The 27,302-nt window shown below is 41.3% G+C and overlaps 1 protein-coding gene across 1 annotated transcript; it reads right to left on the reverse strand.

Moving 5' to 3' along the window:
• Nucleotides 1-6,164: 6,164 nt before the first annotated feature.
• Nucleotides 6,165-23,906, reverse strand: LOC119736421. Its single transcript, XM_038210440.1, has 6 exons — nucleotides 23,679-23,906; nucleotides 23,315-23,429; nucleotides 10,830-11,162; nucleotides 9,945-10,154; nucleotides 7,015-7,182; nucleotides 6,165-6,361 (listed from the first exon to the last, which is right to left on the reverse strand). The coding sequence occupies exons 1-6, from the start codon at nucleotides 23,904-23,906 to the stop codon at nucleotides 6,165-6,167; spliced, it is 1,251 nt and encodes a 416-aa protein (XP_038066368.1).
• Nucleotides 23,907-27,302: the final 3,396 nt, after the last annotated feature.

Consider the following 27,302-nt stretch of genomic DNA (forward strand, 5'->3'; position numbering starts at 1 on the left):
ATAGGAAGGGAGGGAGTGCTAGGGACGGGTTGAGGAGAATGGAGCTGGGAAAACATGTATGGTATTAAAGTCAGTGTTGTAGTTCTCGAGACCGAGACCGGTCTCGAGACCGGTCTCGAGACCACTTTCTGCTGGTCTCGGTCTCGTTCTCGGTCTCGGGAGCTGTGGTCTCGGTCTTGGTCTCGGTCTCGGTCCCCTTTGGTCTCGATATTTTGGCTGGTCTCGGGTCGAGACCGGCAATATTTAGCAATTACAGCTCGATCGATTACTTTGTGTTCACTTCGTTCAGTACTGTTGATAGTTAAAACATTTGCTATCCCGTAGATCATGTTGTCAAGCTTGTTAACGATCGTTATATATCGTGGTTGGTTCGGACTGCACGTTGGAAAGTCCCCAAAGTACATGTAAAGCTGCAGCAGTACCAGTCACTGAAGAATCGTAACAAGTTCGGCATTTACCCGACATTTGAGTCGGGCACATAAAGCACGGTATAACCTTGTAACAATTTATGCAATAAGGGCCTGCCATTTTCGGGGATTGTGTAGTTTAGCCCACCCCTGTGGGCGTAATCACTTGCATTTTTTGTATTCTGAAAATATATGAGGTGCTCCAAATTAGTGACATTTTGGACCCCACACAATTTTTTCTTTTTAATTTGTGGCAGTATTTTGAAGAAAAAGTAAATGTTCCTACCTGATTTTTTAGCATTAAATTCGCACACTCTTACCAGTTACCACTCACTGTTGCCATGACAGTGTATAATGAGACTCCATTTTCTGGCAGCTCATTTGAAGTACCCCCATTATTCCTCAAAACATTTAAATCCCTGTCAGATTTTTTTTTTAATCCATATCTGGCTACCACCTCGCAACTTGTGGGTCTACATGTAAGCCTACAAGTCCATATCCCATGACGAAAATTTTAAAAATCATTCAAAATTTTCTAGCTCCCATTTTTAAAAATCGAGTACACAAGTCTTAATTGGTAGAAGTTAAGTCCTATATTTATTTTAGAAAAAAAAGGCGCAACGTCAAATTAAAATTGCATCTTTAAATATCCGTAAGAAGTCATAGCTGAAACCAAGGGGATACTGTGGATAGGATCCGAGTTCCTATAACAGATGAAACATCTACGTCTAACTTTTTACTTTTGTCAAGATTGTGTGCAGACAACATATCAAACCCCATATTTTTTAAGTGTAACTACTTTTTGCTCAAGTAAGGTGTCATGTATCAATTTGTCAACACTGCCACCAGTCAAAATTTTGTCTGTTATCTTCGTTAATAGAAAGGTTACAACTTACAACTATAATTACATGTATTTGTCTTGATTTTTATTTAGATTATTGTTATTTATTATCAGCGGTCTTGGTCTCGGTCTCGGTCTCGGACCATATTGTCTCGGTCTCGGTCCGCCTTGAAGGGGCTGGTCTCGGTCTCGGTCTCGGTCTCGAAACTTCAGGTCTCGGTCTTGGTCTCGGTCTCGGACTATCCGGTCTCGACTACAACACTGATTAAAGTACACAGATTCAAAACAAACAGTAAAAATCGAGAGAAACAGTTTAGTGAATTTCAAATGCAATAAAAACCAGGCTTCCTTTTTAAAATTGTGTACAAACAGGCTGTAAAACCGCACAGGACGAAAAAAAGGTTTGGAAATGAAAAGATTGGGAAAAGAGGGTGGAAAGGTTGGGTGTACACAGGGTCAGAGGTTGATACAAGTAGGATAGGGAAGTTGTCTTGGGGATGGAAGGCATCGAAAGGGAGGTTGTTATGTGAACAACAGGATTATGGAAGGGAGGGGTCAAAGGTAAAGAAAAACAACGGGGAACACTCAAATGTTACAAAATAAGAAAAAAACTAAAATTTCGACATGAACACAAATGCATAAAAATTCAGGATTGCAGCTAGAGTTCAGACCCACTAGTTAGTTATTATTAGTTGTTTTCATTCCAAATCTTTGTCATGTAAACAATTGGGCTTTTTTGGTACCGCTTAGTCTTACAAAGAGGTAGGGAGTATGTGTTGCAGTTTCTGAGGTCTCTATGATGAACATTCCTCCTACTTGGCGGAAGCCAGCTGCTGTAGTGTTTGGATGCATTTTCATAGCTAGTGTACTGTTTGCCCATCATGATCTTACAGGCTCTACGTTGAATTTTCTCAAGCATTTCGTTTCTCCCACAGTGAGCCCGGAATGCCAAGTAGGAGCAGAATATTCGCATATGGGTCTAACATAACATGAATAGATTGTAACCATGTCCTGTAATGGCATATTAAAATGCTTCAATGTCTTTATCATGTGGATCCTGCCATTAGCTTTCTTTAGGATGGATTTGACATGAGTGTTCCATTTTAAGTCCTTAGATATTTGCAGTCCCAGAATCTTTACTGCATCGACTGACTGGAGTGGGGTATCGTTGATTGTGAGTGGTAGTTGGGTCGGAAGTTCCCTAGCGAACGTAACCTGCATGGTAGCACATTTATCAGCGTTGAGTCTCATGTGATTGTTCTGGACCCACTCGGCAAGGTTGTCCAGATGACTTTGCATATCCGATGGGGTCTTCCGGTCACAATGCCCAACCATTGTTAGATCATCAACGTATTTCAGGACGGTAGGTGGGATGTCCCCTACTGCATCATTGAAAAGTGCCAGAAATGCAAGTGGGCCGATGCGTGTTCCCTGAGGTACTCCACCCCTGAGCGGTTTCCAGTCACTTGTTACACCACGGTAGCGGACACACTGTTCTCTACCGCTCAGGAAGTTGGCTATCCATGTTATGACAGAGGGGCGAACTCCGAGATTGACGAGTTTATTGGCGAGTATGTTGTGATCTACTGAATCGAAGGCCTTGCTGAAGTCTTTTACTACTACTGTGCTCATAGTACCCGGTTTATCTGCATTTCTGTGAAGGGTGTCCAACAGTTTCACTAGATAGTGAGTCGTGGATACTCCTTTACGATTGCCGTACTGGTTTGGATCAATCTTGCTGTTGATGTCATCCAATAGCCAATCCGCGATGAAACCTTCAGCCACCTTAGCGAAGTGATCAGTCAATGATATGGGTCTCAACTTATCCCAAGTAGCTGGTGTAGTTTTGGGGGTGGGAACCACGACTGCTTTTTTCCACTGTTGTGGGACGACTCCTTCGCTAAACGAGTTGTTAAGTATGTCTGTTAGAGGACCAGTGAGCTCACAAGCAAACTCACGAATTATCCTGGTGGGGACACCATCTGGACCAGCAGATTTGCCCAATTTGGTCTTCTTGAGCACTGCGTAAACTTGATAGTTCAGTACTCTTGGGTCAGGTTGAGGGTCTGGACAGTAGGCTGGCAATGAAGCAGTTTCGAGTGGTTTGAGGTGACTCGATATAGAGACGAAGTGGTCGTTGATGCACTCACCTTGTTGCGCCTTGACCTCACCTTGTTGCGAAGCTGCTTCCATCTTGGGGAACGATGTTCAGTGTGGAATATTTGCTGTCTTTCCAGAATGACGTTTTTGATGTACGTTGTCATCCATGGTTTATCTTGTGAATGAACTTTGATGGATTGGGTTGGAAAGTAGGAGTTTATAGCTCCTTGTAGAGTATCATAAAAAGCTGAGCACTTGTCTGTAACACAGGACTTGGTGTAAACCTCTTCCCAGTCATGGTTGACAATCCATGAACCGAAATCACGGATTGCAGACTCTTTCATTGGGCGGACAATCCGAGTGTTAGTTGCATTTCGGGCATGTCGCGACTTTGGGCTCCAGATGATTGTGGAATGGTCACTCATTCCGATTGGGGAGCTGGTTTCTGGAGTGTGGTAATGTTTGGCAATATCAGTGATAATCTTATCGAGAATCACTGAGTTGCGAGTCGGCTGCTTGACAACTTGGGTGAATCCAGTACCTGTGTAAATATCACTTGTGTCCAATCGATTTATGTCACCCAATATGGTGACACCGGCATGAGGATAGTTGGTGTTGATATAATCAACACCATCAAAGGAGATGTTCTATGAGATCATGTTCATGTGGGTTGTTGGGTGGAGAATATACTGCAGCATAGAAGAGTATGGATGTTTCACGGGGTAGGCGATAGGGTCTCGCTTTCATCCATACCACTTCAAGATGGTCTGGGACCTTGATGTTAGTAGTTTGTGCACACAAACTCTCCCGCATGTATAATGCTACTCCTCCCCCACGTTGTGTGCTCCTACACTTTGACGAGAGGTAGAATCCATCTACTCCAAATTGTTCAATAGGTGTGCTGGGGCTGAACCAAGTTTCTGATATGCCAGCTACATCTACATTGAGATCCAGTATTGTCGTTCTGAATTCATCAAACTTGTTCACTAGGGAGCGTGGATTACATAAGTACACAGTAGGCAGGGTAGGAGGTTGGTCTTTTTCCATTAGTCTTGGTAACGTTGCCAAATTTGCACAAGAAACTCCTCGATCGTGATTATTTGGCGAGTCAACTGGACGCACAGTTATATGAGTTTTGATCATTCTTTGTTTGTTTTTACCTGCTCTGCAGCCCCGTTTTGGGATATTCGCAATACGTGCTTGTTTGATGATTGTCCATACCTCCTGGTCAATTCTGCGGCCATCTTTGTTTTTTGAACAGTTGTTTCCTATGTGCAGCAGAGATTCTCTAGTGTAGCGGCACATATTCAGTTTATCAGTTAACAAGGGAGTCCTGGAACAGTAGATGAATGTACGTGCACGTAGGTAGGACAATAGGCTATAAGGCATGTATGGAATGCAACTCACGGTATACACATACGTTCCAGTGCGTCTTCTGGCGAAATAGAATCACTAAAAATCAGTCCAATCCGTTCCAATCTGATGGAAATCTTGAGCAGAATAGTCGCTATAGGTAATCTCATATCCGATATCGGTCAAACAACGATGATGGACGAACTTATTGTCATAAAAACTAATGTTAAAATCATTAAAAAACGAGAACTAAAACGGTGGAGGTGCTGCCTCATGAAGGGCGCCCTCATTATATTATATTTATTCCCTTATTAAATCTTAGGGGCTTAAATCTAATCTTAGGGGATTAAATGGTCTCATGGGATCTACATCCTCTTTTCATATGGATCACTGGAATCGTTCTTTCAACGTTACGAACGTTTTTTTTCAATAAACCATCTTTCGACCAGTTTTCCTAACTTTATATTCCCGATCCCCTCGTCGTTAATATTTTCATCTACAAATATTAAACAGATAAAGAGAAAATTGCAAATGTCATTCAGTGTGTTCATTCAATGATCTTAGGCGTAGCGAGATCTTTCAAATCAGTCGATGTATTGTTATTCCCTTCGAAGTTAAAATGCTAACATTGAAAGGCACAATGAAAATGCTATAACATTGAAATGCAACAAAAAAAAAACCGTGAGTATCTCAAACAAACTGCTAACCAAGAGCTGCACCACAGTCAGCGGCGTAGCTACGGGCTGCGTGTATAAACACTGCCTTACCGGGGGTACTGGAACAATTGGAGGTATCCCACAAGGCCATTTTGTGACCTTGAAGTTTTTCACAAAATAGATATATGGATTTCACTCAAAAACTAGGAATTTCCAACGTGGGATGATTTGTCGCAAATGGAAGAGTTGTAGAAAAGTGATTTCAAGCTCGAATTTCAGCCCAGAAAATTAATAATCAGAGCATTTTGCAATATAAGAGCATTTTGAAATTAGTGCACGACATTGCATAATTTTAGTACACGAGAACAAAAGAAGTACCCCACTTCTATGCCTGTGTAAGGGTATGCTTGTGTGTGTTGGCGCACGCCCCCCCCCCCGAAAAATCATTTCTCCCCCCCCCCCAAAAAAAAACCCCTAGAAATTAGACAACCGGAGAAAATCAAAGTACTCTAAGTTCCAATGCTTACCTCGTTTAAGACAAAATGCCCTTTTTTCACGTTTACTTTATATTTTTCACGAAGATCCCATTTTTGCGATTGGTTTATTTAAACGTTCCCTGGAAACGGAAAAGCGCTATCTATTGTCTGACAGTGACCATTATGTCAGTTTTGAACAGTGCCCTCATGGGAAGATGTTGTCCTGCTTCTGTGCATACACCGTTTGTGGTAATATAAATATTTGCTACAAAATATATACTTTATAATTGAATAAAAATTGAGAGTGTTCTCGAGTTAGAAGAACAAAATTCTACGTGATCGGGAGGATGCTCCAATTTACCTTGCACACAACAATGCCCAAACCAACGATGGCAGTGAGCAACAGGCAAACAACGACGATAAACCAAATGGGGGTATTTTGAGAGCCATCTGGAGTGTCCTTAACGGTATGATCCTCGCTAAACGTAGCCTCCATGCTAGTTATTGTAGGTTTAAGTGATGTGACATCTGCAAATACAATTTTGAAATTTTTAGTTGCAAACTGACTTGACTGCTTTTGTGTTTGATATTCAGTCGTCAAAAAGTTGCTTTTCCTCTAAATACAGGCGATTTTAATAGTTCTGGCTAGGACACTCTGACTCTGTAATCAAAGCATATGTACGATAATTGCAGGCTTATTTTTGAAATTCGTTAAAAACTGACTATAGTAAATGCATTAATTAATTTTGATCAATGTCTTCGCGATTGATATTCAGTTGTCCCCCCGCCAAAAAAACCCACTATTGAATAAAAATCTCGAACTAAGGCTGTTTACCACGACAGCTATTTCGATGAATAATATTTCAAACCGCATATCGTACATATGCACTGCGGAAATTTATTACTAAAAAAATAGAAGGTAAAAGAAAAATCGGAAAGGATACATTTTACTTTGGCTAAAAGATGATCCATGTAGGGAAGTATTCGGGAAATGTACTTTATTTTAAAAAATATAATTTATATGTCATTTGCAGCAGTAATTTTTGGAGCAAATATTGTTGGCGGATGGAAGGGGACTGCAAACGGTGTTCTATGAGTCGAGGCGTGCAGAGCAGGGACAGCAGAAGTTGTACCAAACAAATTTGTAGAGTTAGACGAAAACAATAAATATCCATGCTCACGTGGTGTTTGCGGGGTACGACGAGCTGTGGTGACAGTCACCGTCACGTAGCTATCACTCCTGGCGCTTAGAGCCTCCCCGTTCGCTTGACATCTGTACATCGTGTCCACATTACTCGTTATAATTGGGATTGATGCTGAAGTAGTGAAAGTGTTCACCGAATACTCACCTGAAATACACCCCAATACATGAAAAATAAAAAAAACCAGTGCTGTTATTATTTCTCTAGCTAAGATCAGAAGCCAATTGCATGAACTTGCTAAGCATGAAATGTTTTACCTACAGATGGTATTTGCGCATTTATACAGCAATAACCAAACCAACGTTGGCAGCCGGCAAACGTCAACTATAAGCCCAATTGGGGAAATTTGAAAGCTATCTAGACCATGCTTGGATAATGTCTTACCTCTAGAGAAAATCTTGCTTTCGCGAAGCCGCCCCTTTAATCTACACATACATTGTATATCTGACCGTTGTGTGGATTTGGGGGTAGCGCCAGTATCACAACTCGAGTGATACACTCATGATAATTTATGCGGTAAACAGAAGCGTCATCGAACTTATGAATTATGTACATCCTGGCTGCCAGGCCCGCGCGTTCATATACAACTATGTACTGTACGTAGCTCTATACAACTAACACACGGACGTGTGCGCGCACACAGCTACATCTCTGCACGGTCACCAGGGTGATCGTAAGGTCAGAGCCAAATTCTGCTAATGCACTTCAAAAATCTGTCAGATTTATCAAAAATCTGCCAAATTCCCCAGAATTACTCGAAATACACTATAAACACTTAAAATCACAGGCAGATTGCCTTAATTAAGATTAAAATTGTATGATAAACATAGTCACATAAAGATTTTGTGAAATTATTGGGAAATTGTGGGCAAAACGTGGATCCGGCCACGACGAAGTCCGTTTACCAGTGAACCTCAGCACCTAGACAAGCCAACCTGTCCCATTACCCAAGGGTTTGTTTGAAAGGATTGAAGCTTTTTTTTTTAAAACAAATGCACATTTTTGTGTTGAAATTTGCTGTTTTTCTGTCAAATAACCATTTTTGCAAAATTCTGCCAGAAATCTGCAAAAAAATCCATTCTGTCAAATTTTCTGTCAAGGTTGTTTTTTTAAACAAAAATTATGTCAAAGTTAGCCGAAAACGACTAAAACAGTTACCCTGACGGTCACATCACAAGTGGTTTGGTACGTGTCGGCTGTATATGTAAGCTTGCGAAGCTTTTGATGTGGAGAGTTTCAGCTTTACATGTTAATCTATTGTTCACTGTGAAAAATATTGAGACAAGCTGGGTCAAATGATTAATCATTTGCATCTCCAAGGAATTTTGTGGTTATGGCACTACACATGTCATTGGATGCATATCGAACTTCGAAGTAAATAATTGAAACCGCGAGTAAGGGAAGGGGCAGGACAACTATTTCGAAGACAGAAGTAGGATTTTCATGATATAAATTATTTATTTCAATAACTATTATTAAAATTTAACAAAGGGTTTGTAAACATGGTAACTATTGTAGGTTTGTGAAAAAGGAAAAAGAATAAAAATTTAATAAATAAACAAATTGAATGACGATTACTGCCTGCGTTCACGATAAAGCATTCCTCTTTTTACCAACTTCTAGAATGCTAGATTTAATTTTAAAAAAAATGAAAGAAAATAGGACCCGAATCATCTGTCTTTTACCAAGCGGGTGCACAACCCCCCTCTCGACCCCCCCCCCCATGTTTTTCATCGATTGATAACATAAATCTAACATTGGTTATTTCAAGAGCGAGCTAGGGCTCCCTTAATTTGTTTGTATTATTTTTGAACGCACGTTGTGATCTACTAAAATGCCAACACTGTGTAAAATTGATGGTTATATTATATCCGGGCGAAAGGCTGCCACAATTACCGATTTCGATGCGAAATCCCTTCCCGCTCTTCGCAACAAGTGTAGCTGCATAATATTTATGACTCCTGTGACGTCGTACCTGACTTGTGGTGACGTAGGAATAAATTATCATCAGTGGCATCGTTCGAGTTGCGATACTGGCGCTACCGGATTTTTGTTTCTACCGCCATTTAATTTGAGCCATGCTGCTCTCAAACCCCAAACAACCACAGTCCATTCGTTATATCCTTTTAGACCCAATAACCATTAAAACCACAGAATTGCCCTGTGAAGGTCAAAACTGTTCCATTTTGTCAGCAGGGGTGATCCACTGGCAATCCCTATGCGAACAGCACAATTGTATACAAGCCTATGTAACTATGTACAGGTGCAGGTTTTCCCGCCAATTTTACGTCACCCACTAGGGCCAGGCAAGTGACGCCCCCTCTGGTGGATGTGGTCCAAACTACGATCTAGTGATAGATGACCTCGGGCATGCCTATCATGTGGCTGGGACAATATAAAACATAGAAATGTGAGTAGTCTAGATTCCATGCTGGCTTAGAATCGGGTAAATTTTGTTCCCTTAACTTAACGCCCCCTCTGGTGGATGTGGTCCAAACTACGATCTAGTGATAGATGACCTCGGGCATGCCTATCATTAAATTTTGTTCCCTTAACTTAACGCCCCCTCTGGTGGATGTGGTCCAAACTACGATCTAGTGATAGATGACCTCGGGCATGCCTATCATGTGGCTGGGACAATATAAAACATAGAAATGTGAGTAGTCTAGATTCCATGCTGGCTTAGAATCGGGTAAATTTTGTTCCCTTAACTTAACCAGATCTTCAAAGTCGGACCTTAACGTTTATATTATACTGTCTTATGTAGCCAAATGAAAGGATTTCTAGGCCCATGAAATAGGCCCTAAAAATAACGTGGCTCTTGCAAAGATGTTGCAATTCAGAAGCATGCTACACAAGGATTTTTCCAATCTTACAGGCGGTTTCAGGTTCAATAACCCTGCACTTACTCGGATGTACGGTAAACTTATCGCTGATGAACTGTGTGTCGCCGTCACTATACTCAAGCAGCCATCGGAGAGCCACGGCAGGCTTGGTATCCCGTACGATGCAGGTCAGCCTTGGTTTCTTGATGTCGTTCGGCAACTGTACCTTACATTCTGACTCAGATATGCATGTAGTGCATTGAGTTACTTCGGGAAACGGCTTCTTGGGGGATACTACATAAATTATAAACAAACTTAACATTGCTGAAACAAAATTTGGACACGAAGCTTAAAGGTGTCATCACAATCATTCACAAAATAACAACTGGTGATATTGCTATCAGCTAGCGTTTCTTACTTCAGATTCTAACATGTAGTTTGATCAACCAGCAGTAGTAATATGTAAAACTTTTATCAACCAACAACTATTATACCGCTGTCATAAAAAGCAGTAACATGGAGAACGTTAAAGCTTTTCATGGGCGAAATCTGCTAGTTCTTAAAAACAATCTTTGAATACAAATAAGAACAAACTTTTTAGACTTCATTATTCTTTTAATTTTGTTTGCATTTCATGGTGTTTTTGTGTGCACAACACTTATAGAAAACGGGACAATAACAATTAACGGTTCACAAGAGCCGTGAGATCAATAAGGAAATAACTAATCATTCTTTGAATTGACACAAATTAAAAAAAAATTCCAAGCCAAGCACATGCACCGACACAGCTTTATTCAGAAAATGTGTCAAACGCTGACTTTTAGACACCAACTGGACTGTGAGGTTAAACGAGATATTATCGTTTCGCACTTTAGAAAATTGGTTAAAATCTGGAGCTGAACCGAGTCAAACGAACTGCAACATTGCTTTTGTCCAAAAAACTTATTTACTAATCACCAACACGCTCACCTTTGACACGCATATCCATGTGACCATCAACTATCATTTTCATTTTCGGTGCGACCTTACAGTAGTAGGTACCTTCATCTGAGTCGGTGACATTCTCAATAACCAGAGCGACGTCTTTGTTGATGTCATACACGCCCTCTGGGATGCCGTTTTGTGGAGCGACGTTCCCTTTGAAGTAGAAGATCAGGAGGTTTGTAGGTCGGACTCGGGGGAAGTACCAGAACATGGCTTCGATCTGATCCAGCGGGATTCGTCCGGATGCGACAGGAGGGCAGGACACGATGCCAGGGTTACCTCGCTCCAGGAAGATGGTTCCACTCTTGATATTTTTGACTTGAATGCGAGTTACCAACACAAAAACAACTAGAGGTGAGTGTTTGTTGAGTTACAAACGCAGAGTGGACGGGCAGACAACTTTTTTTATTAGACACCGCCCATTTATGTTATGAATATTTTCATGTCAGAATAAAGGATAATGAACTTTAACTTTGTGGTTGCTAACTTGCTAACGGAATAAAAACGGGCAATTTGGTAAAATTTTGATTGAGGGTTTTAAAATTTGAAAAGGTTAAGCTATTTTTGATGTGCCGATAGAGGGCCTACTTTCGAGGTTGACGTCAAAATAATGTGTTTTTGTGTCAGGCATTCCTCACTTAACACTTCCATAGTGTATTTGTCTGTAGTATTTTCCCGTTTTCAAGTTAGCTTTAATTTCTAGTGCACTTCTTGGAACACCGGAAGTGAAGGTCAAGCGATTTTTTGCCCTGGGTATTAAATGTTGCTAAAGGAAATCGTTACAACCTCACAAAAAAAATTAACAAGTTTACTTGTCTTAGTTCAAGAGATATAGGTCAAACTATTTTGTCAACTTGCTCCCTTAAATCGGTTATAATTTGATACCTGCTGACGTCACAAATTTATAACATCTTCGTAACATGGAACAAGTTCTCACTATAGGTTTTATGATCATACCTTAAACCGTTTGGAAAAAATTGTGCTTTGTTTTGAATTCAGGCTTAAGTCTTCATTTTGAATCTCCCTCTCACCTTCCAGTAGACCCGGAAGTAAAGGTGGAACAACTTCACGTTCTTGACAAAAAATGTTTACCAACTAATGGTCTATCTGATTACAAAGAAAAAAAACTACGGCTGTGTCTGTTTGCAAGCAGAACACAGGGCTTTTTCGCATGTCACAAAATATTAATGTTTCGTTGGTCCTTTTGCGGTCACTTTTCAGAGTGCTTCATGCAGTTATTTAGTTCAAAGAAAAATTCTAGAATACAATTTTAACACATGACGTCACATGCCTTGAAATGACGTCATCTTTAAAACCCTTCTTAATGCACATTTTGTCATTGTGGTCTTGGTTTGAACCAAGTTTAATGTCAATCCAATGAAAGAATTGTGCAATTTTGGAAGCAGAAAAAAAATATCATTATTTAAAAAATCTTTAAAAAATCAAACGATGTCGTCATCGTGACGTCAATTCGGACTTTGCATACTAGTACTATTATCTACCTACCCACCAAGTTTCATGACAATCGGACCTTTTCTTATATGTGTTTTGAATAGTCGCATTTTTGATAACGTCATGATGACGTCACACATTTTTCAAAATTATTTGCCAATACCTATTACCTAACAAACCAAATACAAAACGAATTTGGAATTTGGCATGTTGCGTTCGTGAGATATGGCTAAAAGGTCCAAAAATTAAAATATTCATATAAAATCTCAGGATGACGTCATTATGACGTCGCCTTATTTTTTTCCTATAACACATCCCGGTCTAGCCACATAACAAGTTTCAACCCAATCGGAGTAACAGTTCTTCAAAGTAACAGGACTTCAAAGTATTCACGTTTGTGATGACGTCACGTGACCCCTGATAACGTAATCATGACGTCAGCCTTCGGGAGACAACTTTGCCATAAGGACAATGCATATGCTTAATTTGAATGATGTATGACGAAGTTCAATGCCAAAAGTGGCGTGTAGAAAAGCGTTTACAAAGTCTACGGGGTTTTCTTGATCTTTGATTGCTTGTCATTCGATACATGATGACGTCATCATGAAGTGTTTCTTTGGGACACATCTTTGCTATAGGGACTATACATATGTTGACTTTGAATGATATGTGACAAAGATTAATGCCTAAAGTGGGTGCCAGAAAAATCGTGTACACAGTCTATGGCGTTTGCCAAAAAAAGAAGAACTAGAGGTCTATGTCTGTTTGCAACAGAACATAGGGCTTTTCCGCATTATGATTTTTTTAAATCAATAATATGCCCTGAATATGCATGAACATAAAAACTCCTTGGGACACATCTTGGCTATAGGGACTATGCTTATGCCAACTTTCAATGATATCTGACAAAGATTAATGCCAAAAGTGCTATAATACGTCTCTGTCTATGCGCATACATGAACATAAAATCTGTCAAAGTTAGCCGAAAATCGGCTAAAACGGTCAATGTGGACAGGATTTGACCTCGGCAACACGTGCGCTGCAGGCTGACTGACATACGATGTATGTGCCTATGTACAACGTACGTGCATGTACATGTACATTGTGGACGTCCTGTCCTGAGCATGTTTTGAAGCAGAGGTATTGTCAACGTGAAGTTTTAAGCGTGCACAGGGTATGTTCGAGTTCGCTTATCGCCTCGAAACTTTGAAATGTTTTAGACCTACCCTTAAATCGACAATTAAAGTAAAAACTAACATAAAAACTGCCATGGTTGATTTTTCAGGAATTTTCAAATGAAAAAGGGTCTTTTTATTAGAACTTTCGGTCTGATGACGTCATTCGCCTAAAACTTCGCACATGTCGTAAGTGGGTCAAGGTCATTATATACATCATTATTTAGGCGATTCCAACAAACTTCGCCACAGACATCTATTCAAAATACATTTTTGCAAATTTTCAACCTGTCGCTAGAGGGCGCTCGAAGATTGCATGACGTCATTGGTAGATGATTAAAAGAATACTTTTAGCCAAGACACTAACACCGTTAAAAGCAAGTTCATATCTATTTCCATTTTCAAATAATAAGCCACTTCCGGTTTTGGCCTTTTTCGACCGGAAGCAAGGGTCACGTGATTTCACGCACACTAAATGAAATAAAGACCTTAACCTACTCTACCATTTGCCGGCAACAGAATGCTGCGGACGCGTACGGTTGATTTCTTATGCATTTTTAAATATTAAAAGTGTCACAATTTAACTGCCTATAAATACACAACGGATGACGTCATCATGACGTCATCATTACACAAAGTTGTTTGAATTAGGGTCTTTGCTTGGACAAAGATTGGTGTAAATAAATTACTGGCAAAGAGTTAAAAATGCCCTTTGAAAATCGATAATTTTTTTTAAATTTCTGTGTACAAAGTCTATGGGAAAAATTAAATATTCAAAAATCTATAATAAATTAGTCGATGACGTCATCATAACGTCATTGTTCTAGGATCATCCTTGCATAAGGGTCCTTCATTGGTATTAGTTCGATGAAAATCCGAAGTTGCAAAAGCACTAAAGTCGTGCAGAGAAAAAACGTGTACAAATTGAATGGGCTTTTTGGAGAAGAAGAAGAGGAAGAAAAAAACTAGAGCTGTGTGTCTGTTTGCAAACAGAACACAGGGCTTTTCCGCTCATTAATTTTTAATTCCATGCTTTCTAGCGACTTGGGCCCAAGACTACGCGCCCAGTGGTTTAGCAATGCCACGTGGCCCTTTCAGTGAATGCATGTACATACATGTGCGTACACGCACCCTGTACACTGTTCACGCTTTCATTGAATTTTTGAGCGACGGACAACCATTAGGTTTTTTTGTCGTCGGCGGGTCACATGGGTGAACAAATAGACAAGCCACGCGCCTAGTACAATAAACACCAATGTTTATTATATCATTAAGCGGACAATTAAAGATTATATCTCTCTCAGGATTGATTTTTTAGCAATTTTTTAAGAATAAAAGGTTTTTTCGTTGTAACTTCCGGTCTGATGACGTCATCGGCTTCAAACTTCACAGGACCAACTTTACCTAAGGGCCTTGTAATATGCCTAGTTTAAAGTTAATATGATCCCATTTCATGTAAAATTTTGCAAGTAGAAGAAACAGTAAAAGAATTTAAAAATAATAACAAATCAGTTGATGACGTCATCATGACGTCAATTCAGATTTTGCATACAAGTAACAGTATCTACCTACCCACCAAGTTTCAAGACGATCAGACTTACTGTTATATGTGAAAAAAGAATCACATTTTTGATGACGTCATCATGACGTCATGCACTTTTCACTTTCTTGGTCCAAGTATGCATTACCTAACAAACCCATTGCAAAAAGAAATTTGAATTTACAATGTTCCGTTGATAAGATATGGCTTGAAGGTCCAATACTTCAAAAATTATTATAAAATCACATGATGACGTCATCGTGACGTTACCTCAATTTTGACCTATAACATATCTCGGTTTACCTACATGCCAAGTATGAACCAAATGGGACTTACCATTCTTGCGATATAGGGCCCTAAAGTATGCACCTGTAAGGTGACGTCACATGACCCATGATGACGTCATCATTGCGTCTATCTTCGCGAACGACCTTTGCTATATGTTCTGTGACTATGTTAAGTTTTGATGTCATATGACTTTGTTTTATGCCAAAAGTGTTTGCTAGAAAAAACGTGCACAAAGTCTATGGCATTTTGGTTGGAAGTCCCAAGAGGAAAAAAAAAAAAAAAAAAAAGAAAAGTCGTAGAGAAACAAAGGCTTTTCCGCAACTTTGCGGAAAAGCCCCCCCCACCCCCCCAAAAAAAAAAAATTCGTAGAGAAACAAAGGCTTTTCCGCAGCTTTGCGGAAAAGCCAAAAATCAAGACAAAAAGAATGCCGTTTTCGCAAAATTGCGAAAAAGCCAAAAAAGACTAGAGATGTGTTTGTGGACAAACACAAGCTGTTTCGGATATTCGAAATACTCTGTGCACGTGATGAACAATCAGTGACGTCACTAAAAATGTCATCTATAACAGCACATTATACGTATATGTCAAGTTATAACCAAATCGAATTTCTTCTAACCCTAACCTACCCCTAACCCTTACCAAACCGAATTTCTTCTAAGACCATCTGTGGGTGGTGGTCTAAGTGTGTGCCAAGTCAGAAGTTGATCAGATTTACGAAAGTGCCAAAGTGTTTGGGTAGAAAAAAAACGTGTACAAAACATATGACAAAAGTGGACAAATCGGAAAAAAAGAGAACAAACTAGAAATGTGTTTGTGGACAAACACAAGCTGTTTCGGATATTTGAAATACTCTGTGCACGTGATGAACAATCGGTGACCTATATCTACAGAACCACGAATTTCTTCAAGGACCATCTGTGTGTGATGGTCTAAGTGTGTACCAACGTTTGAAGCAAAACCTGTACAAAACCAATGGGAGAAAAATGCATCTCTAATGTAACGTAACCTGGCACGTGATGACGTCACGATCATGAATTTCTTCTAGGACCATCTGTTGGTAGTGATTTAAGTATGTGCCAAGTCTGAAGTTGATCAGACTTACGAAAGTGCACAAAGTGGAGTGTTTTTAAACGTGTACAAAACCTATGGAGAAAAATGCATCTTTAATGTGACGTAACGTAACACCTGATGACGTCACGACCACGAATTTCTTCTAGGACCATTTGCGGGTAGTGATATAATTATGTACCAAGTCTGAAGTCGATCAGATTTACGAAAGTGCCCAAAGTGGAGTGTTTCAAAACGTGTACAAAACATATGGGGGAAATGCATCTTTAATGTGACGTAACCCGACACCTGATGACGTCACGATCACGAATTTCTTCTAGGACCATCTGTGGGTGGTGGTTTAAGTGTGTGCCAAGTCAAAAGTTGAACAGATTTACGAAAGTGCCAAAGTGTATGGGTAGAAGAAACGTGTGCAAAACCTATGGAGAAAAAGTCTGAAAAATAGAAAAAAGAAAGAAACTAGAGCTGTATGTCTGTTTGCAAACAGAACACAGGGCTTTTTCGCATTTTACAAATATTTGTTTTGTTTGTCCTTTTGCAGTTACTTTTCAGAGTGCTTCATGTAGTTAAAGGTTGTTCAAAACGCTTAGAATAATTCCTAAAGTATAATTTTATCAAATGATGTCACTTGCCCTGCAATGACGTCATCCTTAAGACCCTTCTCAATGCACATTTTGTCATTGTGATTTTGGTTTGAATCAAGTTTAATGTCAATCCGATGAAAGAAAGTGTGCAATTAGTGGAAGCAGAATAAAATTATAAATAACTAAAAATTATAAAAACCAAACGATGACGTCATCGTGACTCACTTTAAACTTTGTACACTAGTACCATTATTTACCTACCCACTAAGTTTCATGACAGCCAAACCTTTCCTTATATGTATTTTGAAAAATTGCATTTTATGACGTCATAATGATGTCAGATATTTCTTTCAAAATATTGTGCAAACACCTTTTACCTAACAAACCAAATACACAAAGAATTTTGAATTTTGCATGCTACGTTCATGAGATGTGGCTAAAAGGTCAAAAACTTCAAATATTCATATACAATCTCCGGATAACGTCATCATGGCGTCACCTAATTTTTTGTTAACCTATAACACATCCCGGTCTAGCCACATACCAAGTTTCAACCCAATCGGACTAACAGTTCTGTAGATATAGGACTTCATAATATGCATGTAAATTTTCAAAAATCAATAAAAAAAGTTAGGTGATGACGTCATCATGACGTCATAGTCTTGGCATAATTTTGTATGAGGGTCTTTATTGGCTGTAACATTGATGACGATTCCAGATTGCCAAGTTATAGAAATGGTGGCTTGAAAACGTGTGCAAAGTCAATGGGCTAACACGTGTATAAAGTTAACGGGCAAAAAAAAAATCCCCCTGCAGAAAAATTGCACCTTTAAATTTGTAATTTGCCTTTGAACTGAAACATTTTATGAAATATTACTTGATATTCTGACCCTTAGGAATATGTTAAATCGAATGACAGTGCGAAAAAAATCGATTTCTCTTTTCTTCTCATAGTAATTCTCGGCTGAAGTTGAGAACTACTCAGTAAGATATCAGTGTTGTATAGGAAAAGACTTGTGGGAAAAACTGCACCTTTAAATACGTAACATGGGGCTTTCGGCATTATGATTTTTTATTATACGTCCCTGACTATGTGCATGCATGAACATAAAATCTGTCAAAGTTAGCCGAAAATCGGCTAAAACGGTCACTGTGATGTGGACAGGATTTGACCTCGGCAACACGTGCTCTGCAGGCTGACTGACATATGATGTATGTGCGTAACGTACGTGTATGTACATATAGACGATCTGTGCATGTTTTAGAGCAGTGGTATTGTCAACCTGAAGTTTTAAGCGTGCGCAGGGCATGTCCGAGTTCGCTTATTGCCTCGAAGCTTTGAAATGTTTTAGACCTACCCTTAAATTGACAATTAAAGTAAAAACTAACATAAAAACTGCTATGGTTGATTTTTCAGGAATTTTCAAATGAAAAAGGGTCTTTTTATTATAACTTCCGGTCTAATGACGTCATTAGCCTAAAACTTCGCACACTTCACAAGTGGGTCAAGGTTATCATATACACCAATATTTAGGCGATCCCGACAAACTTCGCCACAGACATCTATTCAAAATACATTTTTGCAAATTTTCAACCTGTCGCTAGAGGGCGCTTGAAGATTGCATGGCGTCATTGGAAGATGATTTGAAGAATACTTTTAGCCGAAAGACTAACACCGTTGAAAGCAAGATCATATCTATTACCATTTTCAAATAACAAGCCACTTCCGGTTTTGGCCGGAAGCAAGGGTCACGTGATTTCACGTGACCTCAACCTACTTTACCACTTGCCGGTAACAGAATGCTGCGGACGCATACGGTTGATTTCTTATGCATTTTTTAATATTAAAAGTGTCAATATTTAATTGCTCTTAAAATTAATGTGGCCTGACGTTGCGAACTTAGCAAGTTCTTCTTCAGAGGCTAAAACAGAAATGACAGAGGTACATACATTAACATGGGGCTGCACACAAACATGCAGGGCTGAAAGAAGAAACACAAAAGGAGGATTAGGTGGGAAACGTGTGGAAAGATGCAGGGTAGGGTGGATGAGAGAACAAAGAAACAAAGGGAGATGGCAAACCACAAGGGGTCTTGTGTAAACAGGGGAGGGACCAGAAAGGGGAAGGATCAAAGGTCACAGGGAGTGGGAACGGACAAAAGAGTGTGAGAGTGAAGGGATGATGTGGGGGGGGGGGGAACAGTATTGAGGTGGAAAGGGATAAAAGATGGGGGAAGATGGGTAGACACAAACAAGGAAGACCAGATGGATTATCTTTCTCTCTGCTGAGGCGAACTGAGTCCTTGCGATGGCCAAGAGATTCAATGCCCTGCAAAATCATATCAGAAATGGAGTGGTTAGGCAGGTTGAAGTGATGACCAACAGGGGTGTCTAGTTTCTTGGTGTTGACCGTTGACCGGTGGGCATAGAAACGCTTCTTGAGCGTATTCTTAGTCTCGCCTACATACTGCACTCCACAGACCCTGCAAGAAATGAGATATATGACATTGGAGGTGTTACAAGTGATGTTACCAATGGTTCTGTGGGTAGTGACAGAAGAGTGGCCAGAAAAGGAGTCAGACTCCTGGATATGAATCTGGCAGACAACACATCTGGAACTGCACTTGAAAGTACCATGCTGGGTGGGAGGGGATGCATCTAAGGAAGGGACTTCAGCTCGAACAATCAAGTCCCGTAGATTTCGAGGACGCCTGTAAGCCAATGTGGGGCCGTTGGGGATGGCGCGGGCAAGGCGATCTGAAGTATGGAGGATATGATGATTGTCATTAGTGATTTTGCGAAGGGGAGGGCGATTGGGGTGAAACGTGGTAACCAAGGGAATTATGGGTTTGGCCATGGCATCAGGGGCCTTTCCCGTGAGAGCTAGATTTCTGGGGATAGCTTTAGCTCTGGCAACGGCACGATGAACTTGGCGAGAGCTGTGACCCCTGGCCACCAAGTTGTTCCTCAGTATCTGTGTATGGCGGGAGAAATCGGAATCATTAGAACAAATTCTTCTGAGTCTGAGTGCCTGGCTAAACGCCATGCCAGTTTTGCAGTGCCTGGGGTGACAGCTGGAGGAGTGGAGGTACTGGTGGGTGTCTGTGGGTTTGGAATACAGGTCAGTGGTTAGTGAGTTGCCTTGCTTGCGGACGGTGACATCCAGAAAGTGGGTTTGGTGAGCCGAGAACTCCGATGTGAATTTGATGGTTCTGTGGAAGGAATTGATGTGGTTAGTGAAGGTCAAGAGACTGTCCTCATCACTGGTCCAGATGACAAAAACATCATCAATATATCTCCACCAGATCCAAGGGCGACATGGGGCCGAGGCAAGAATGCGTTCTTCGAGGTCGCCCATGAAGAGGCAAGCCATCGACGGGGCCATGGGAGTGCCCATTGCAGTGCCGTGTACCTGTAGATAGTGTTCACCAAGGAAGGAAAAATTGTTCTTCGTTAGTATAAGTCTCATGAGGGTGCCAACATCACTGATGGGAGGAGTCGTGTGTCCTGCCTTGGCCAGAGCCAAGGAGCAAGCACGAACACCCTCCTCATGTGGGATGTTGGTGTACAGATATGAGACGTCGAAAGTCCCAATGGTGGCTGTGCTGGGAATCTGGTCATTGATTCCTTCAAGCTTGCGTAGGAAGTCTGGGGTGTCGTGAATGTATGAGGAAATCTGTGGGACAAGGGGAAAACTGTCAATGAACAGGGAGATGCGTTCCGTGGGTGAGCCATTACCGGAGATGATGGGTCTACCGGGGTTGCCAGCCTTGTGAATCTTGGGTAGAAGGTAAAATCTGGCAGTCCTACAATCACAGGGAGAAAGAAATTTGTGAGCTTTCTTGGACAACTGGTCACGTGATCGCATATCGTCAAGTACCTGTTGTATATCTCGACAGAAAGTGCCTGTGGGGTCAGAGTCAAGGTGGGTATAGTTAATGCGATTATCCAACTGGCGGTGGGCCTCATCAATGTACTGCTGACGATCCATGATGACCACAGCTGAACCTTTATCTGCTGGCTTGATGATGATGTCGGTGCGAGAGTGCAAGGAGTTGAGAGCCAGGCGCTCCTCTCTGGGGAGATTATCACGATTCCTGTGGGGGAAGTTGTCCGGGTAAGTGACTTGGGAATTGATAACTTGAACGTATGTCTCTATGGCTGGCACACGATTCTTGGGGGGTACCCATGAACTCTTGACTCGAAAAGGCTCTGGCTCACACGGTTCACTGTCCAGGAAAAACTCACGCAGACGGATTCTACGGTAGTATTCCGTGAGATCTTGGCTGAGCTGAACCTGGTTCACAGAACGGGGAGCGGGACAAAAATTGAGACCCTTGGAGGGTCATCAATCAGATATTGATGAGGAAGAAAGATTAACTACAGTTTAACTACAATTTAATTGCCTATAAATCAACACAGGATGACGTCCTCATGACGTCATCATTACGCAATGTTGCTTGAATTAGGGTCTTTGCTTGGACAAAGATGCCCTTTGATTTCTGTGTACAAAGTCTATGGGAAAAATTAAATATTCAAAAATTTATAATAAATTAGTCGATGACGTCATCATGACGTCATTCTTCGGGACACATCTTTGCTATAGGGACTATGCTTATGGTAACTTTGAATGATGTATGACAAAGATTAATACCAAAAGTGGAGGCCAGAAAAAACGTGCACAAAGTCTGTGGGATTTTGGCGACAAAAAGAAATAAAAAAAAATAGAAATGTGTTTGTGGACAAACACTGAGCTGTTTCGACCGTTTTATTAATGAGGAAAGTATTAAAATTAAAAAAATTCATACAAAATCAGACGATGACCTCATGATGACGTCATTTCAGATTTTTAATGCTTTTATCTCTACTTACCTACCCACCAAGTTTCATTACGATCGAGCATACACTTATATGTGAATCACAAAACACGTTTTTGATGACGTCATAATGACGTCACACATTTTATGAAATTTTGTGCATCTATCTTTCACCTAACAAACATGTTACAAAAAGAATTTTGAATTTACCATGTTCCATTGATGAGATTTGAGTAAAAGGTCCAAATATTGCATAATTTATATAAAATCACATGATGACGTCATCGTGACGTCACTGCAATTATTGTCTATAACACGTCCCGGAATTTTTGCATACCAAGTTTGAACCCAATTGGACCTCCGGTTCTGTAGATATAGGGTCTTAAAGTATGCACCTTTAGGAGGACGTCATGTGACACGCGATGACGTCATGATGACGTCATGATTTGGCATACATCTTCAGATGATTGTTTGAGTGGGTGCCAGGTAGTGAGGTACCTTAATGACGAAAATGCCAAGGATCGTGACACGGTGGACAAAAGCACCATTTTTAACCAAAGCATCTCCATGGTATACCTTTTCGAAAAAAAGACGGACGCAAAAAATTGGATGATGGGAAGGGCATGTATGACGTCATTATGACGTCAACAGCTTATTATTACACGAAAAACATATAAATTGATAATATCTTCAGAACGACAAGCATCACAACAACAAATGTGGTATCAATTAACCCTAAAGGGGCCGGGTTATTTTGACCATCTCTCAGCCGGGGGGGGGGCGGATTCCGCCCCCCCTAAGATCTTTGCCATCGAGTGACGAAAATTTTTGAAACTCACTACATGCATAGAACAACTCTTCCTCAACATGCCCAAGAAATTTCATGACTATAGGTCAAAGGGTTTTGGAATTATGGCTAATTAATTATTCATATGAATGAATGCCAATTCTGCGCGGTGTACACGACGTATATGCGAAAATTCAGTTTTCACGGCGCATAGCGCCGGAAAATTTTTCGCTACGTGCAAACCCGTGGTCCGATTTTTATGTTTTTGGTATCAAAAGATGCGCAAAGCTCGAGGCTAAAAAGTCATAATAGCTCGGGTCGCGAAAAATTTTTTTTTAGAAGCTATCGCGGAAAATGTTGAGGGGGGGGGCGGATTCCGCCCCCCCCGGCCCTTTTAGGGTTAAAGGGAACAGCAAGATCTTTCATTTGAGTGGTATGTCAGTGGGAAGGAATGTAGTACAGGGTGGGTTTTTTGCCAAAAAGCCCTTTTTTGGTAAAAAAAAAAAATGGTGCTCAAATCATGGATTTGGGGAAATCATTCTAGCACCTTGTTTTAACATGCAAATCATAAGTGGTATTGTGAGTTTTGGTTCTTAAGTCAGAGAGAATGGTTCAAATACTATGCCAAGAGAGTTTTCGTAATTGATTATTGGTATCTTAAATGTGTAAACTTATTCCAAAGATAGGCGGACAAAACAATGTTACATAAGTTACAGTCGGGTGCCCATCCCAGTGTATCTAAGTTACAGATTCATCACATGTCTCGTTGTCGAGCTTGGAGGGGTTGGGCAATCTGCCGGGTGCATCTGCGATCACCATCATAGCACCAGGTTTGTAGACATCGTCGAAGTTGTATCCTTGTAGCTTAAAACGCTGCAAGAGGTGTGGCGTACTGTCTAGGATTTTGCGCCAGATCGTAACCAATGGTTTTAATGGTCAGTGACAACAATGAAGTTGGAGTCGAATGAAGTTGCAGCAGTGCCACAGCTTCTCTCTCGATTTCGAGAATATGCTCTGGGAAGAGGATCTATAGGCTCTTTGAGGAAAATGCGATGGGTTTACCTTCCTGGGTGTTGCCCAATCCTCTTTCAGATGCATCTACTTTGAGGATGGTTTCTATACCTGTGTGTCGGAGAATCGTAGCCAGGACTGCGTTGAGATGGAGTGTTTAAGGGTTGTAAAAGAAGCTTGATGGTCCTCTTCCCAGAGAGATGGTACATCTTTTTGAAGAAGATCGCTGAAGGGAGCAACTTTGTCCGCGCAATTTGGGGTGTAGTGTGAGACATTGCTATCTATTCTAAGGAACCAGCAGTTTCCATCAGGGCGATGAGACATTCGACCGCTCGTCATGCTCTTCAAGGGAGACCGAATACTGCAATGTCGTCGCGGTGACGCATCAAGGCATCTAGCTGATTTTGCCATCAATATTTTTTGGGACTATTATCTTGGCTTACTGAAAAGCCGATGAATGGGCGACGAAAGCTGTTAACAACCAAATTGTATGTTGTCAGTTTTTTAGACTGCCCTGGATGAGCAGACCAATACACTCGTATTGGGATAGATGGAGTTGCATTAGACTGGTTTAAATCATACCTTAATGACCGATCTCAATTTGTCCGGGTCAATGATTCAAGTTCATCTACTGTCTCTCTTGATTTTGGGCTACCTCAAGGATCAGTCCTAGGGCCCGTCTTGTTCTCTCTGTATACAATGCCACTTGGTGAAATCATTCGAAAGCATGGTATATCCTATCATTGTTATGCAGATGATACCCAATTATACATGTCAGTAGACCCTCAACAACACAAGGTTGATTCAGCAATCCAGCAGATGGAAACATGCATTGATGACGTACGTTCTTGGATGACTCAAAACTGGCTTAAATTCAACGATGAAAAGACCGAATTTATCATCATAGGTTCAAAGCAGCAATCGTGCAAAGTTCATGTTCCATCTATAAGGGTTGGTGATTCAACCATCATGCCATCAAATCAAGTCAGAAATCTTGGTATTATCTTTGATTCATCTCTATCCATGGAACCTCACCTTACATCAATCTCTAGATCAGTCTGCATGTCGATCCGTAACATCGGACACATACGAAAATATCTTGACAAACACACAACTGAAATACTTGTTCACGCTTTCATCACATCCAAAATTGACATGGGCAATTCACTATTGTATGGCATTAACCTAAATCAACTAAACCGTTTGCAGCGACTACAAAACATCAGTGCCAGACTAATCTCTCTCACTAGTAAACATTCTCACATCACTCCTGTACTAGCAGATCTCCACTGGCTTCCAGTATCATACAGAATTAAATACAAACTTGGCCTATTCGTGTTCAAAATCCTCCACAGCAATGCGCCGGAGTATCTCATCGACCTCATCCACCCGTACTCAACAGCACGCACCGGACTCCGCTCCAGTGAGCTCATGATGCTTCACGAGCCCAGGACCTCCACTCTGTGGGGTGACAGATCCTTTGCGGCAGCGTCAACCCGAGTGTGGAACCAACTCCCTCTGGCTATCAAATCATCTCCATCCATCACAACATTTAAGACAAACATAAAATCTCACCTGTACAAACAAGCTTACTCTCACAACACACAATCTTAACTTGACTTTCTCCTCGAGCGCCATGAGCGCCTATTTTTGGCGGATACCGGCGCTTAACAAATGTTCTTTTATTATTATTATTTATTATTATTATCAATACCCTGCTTTTGACGTCTAGCTTGGAGGAGAACTTTTCCAGTGCAAATTCTGCCTTGAGCTCCTCAAGAGTGGGGATCTTTAGAAAACATTATGTGTTTAGCTGCTTGGGATCTGGACACATCCTGAACGGGCCTTTTGTTTTGGCAGTTGCTGTGGTAGAGCTGCACCCGTCCGTGTGATGGGAGACTTTTCGTATGACCCAGCCTTTCTCAGTCTTTTTCAGCTCGGCCTGCGGTTTTGGTTTGACATGAAAGCTGCACCTATGGGACTGCATGAGTATCTGGCTTGAGGTGTAGGAGAGCGCGTATCTAAGTCGTCGAAAGTATCAAACTGCGTTGGGAGCCGGTCCTTCAGGTCTTGTATGTCTCTCACCGGAGCAAGGGCGAATCCAGAAAAAAAAAATTTTCGGGGGGGGGGCCAAAAAAAAATTTGGTCCACCCCAACAGTGGGTCAAAAAAATTACGGCGTGGTGTTCGGGGCCCGCAAGGGCCCCGAAAATGTTTTGGATTCTAGATGCTCTGTGGTGCGATCTGAGGCAATTTCTGACCACTTTAACCAATGTTTTTTTGAGGACCACTTTAACCAATGTTTTTTTGAGGAAAAGATGGTGGTGTACTCATTGCCTGCCTTTATTGCGATGTCACATTAAAAAAAAAAATGGTTTCGTTTTTTGGGGGGCCATGGCCCAATTTCCCCCCCCTGGATCCGCCCTTGCACCGGAGTGGTAGTGGTCAGCCCTTTGGTTCCTGTGGGGGCCTGAGGCTTTGGGGCAGTGTACCAGTGTAGATTTTGACCAAGTGTAGGGTGCGGCTCGTAGGGTATGTGCGGCTCGTATAGTAGGGAGCCTATTGATAGCTGGTCCTGGCTCATTGACCACTTCAAACTTCTCACGTTGCCAGTCATTCTGCTGGTATACCCATACGGTGTATCAAACTATGGCAGATGATTCCGGAAACATTATATGCCTTCATTGGGAGGGTTGGTTTCTCCAATTGTCTCCGATTTTTGACGCATCAACGAACTGGTAAGGTATTTGCACTCGATTTTGTGTTAACCTCGTCGCAGACATGTTGCTAGAGATGATCCGGACAGTGTTCGGCGGTGCTCAGCTGTTGTGCACATCATATGACCGATGCTGATAAGGTAATGGAGTTGAATGTTTTTGATGACTTGGAGACATCTAATCTTCTGCAATAGCCTGAAAAGGCCTTTTCTACTGACGAAGGTCAAAGGGCTTCATCGGCTAGGTCTGCGGTCAGTACATCGGTCGTCGCTGCTCTCGGCACTTCTCCTGGAGCTGCCGTAAGTCGAAGACAATGGAGAAGATAATGTCGATCTTTAATCTTTCAGCTCTGAACCCGCACTGCCTCTCAGGCTATACGCGCTCAGCTAGCAGCTGCGATCTGTTCAGCACTACAAGGGCGAAGGCCTTCTTAACGATACCGAGGAGGGAGATTCCTCGTGTTGCACAGATCTGGGATTGACGTCCTGGCGATGTTTGAAGTATGGGCGTCTTTTTTGCCTTGAGCGGTGGATCTGTTTATTTGGGAGTGGTCTGTATTACAGTCAGCGCTGCGTGTGATGAGAACGCAGTTTCGTGAGGGTCTTCCTGTGATGATGAGCTGAAGCCAGTGACGGGATCTGAGGTGCTTCTGCAGCCTCAGCCCATTCTCAGTTAGCTTCCCAACGCCAACGTGAGCGAGCGAGTTGTGGTCAGATCCCACTCGGGCGTTGAATTCGCCAAGGAGATACAGTTGTTCTACGACAGGGATACCTCTGATGGTGGTGTTGAGGTCCTCGTAGAACTGGAACTTAGAATTTTATTGGACCCCTCTCAGTGGAGATAGGGCTGCTCATTTCTCCATTTCACCCCAGCATATCCTAACCGATTTGACCCCTAACCGATTTGACTTACTCCTGACTTATTCTAATTATTTAAGGGCGATTCCACGACAACTTTACATTTTCAGGCACTTTGAGACGCAAAAAGGAGTCTCACCACTAAATGCATTGGTTTCAAAA

This window comes from Patiria miniata, unplaced genomic scaffold (genome assembly GCF_015706575.1).
Source record: "Patiria miniata isolate m_02_andy unplaced genomic scaffold, ASM1570657v1 HiC_scaffold_3, whole genome shotgun sequence".
NCBI lineage: Eukaryota > Metazoa > Echinodermata > Asteroidea > Valvatida > Asterinidae > Patiria > Patiria miniata.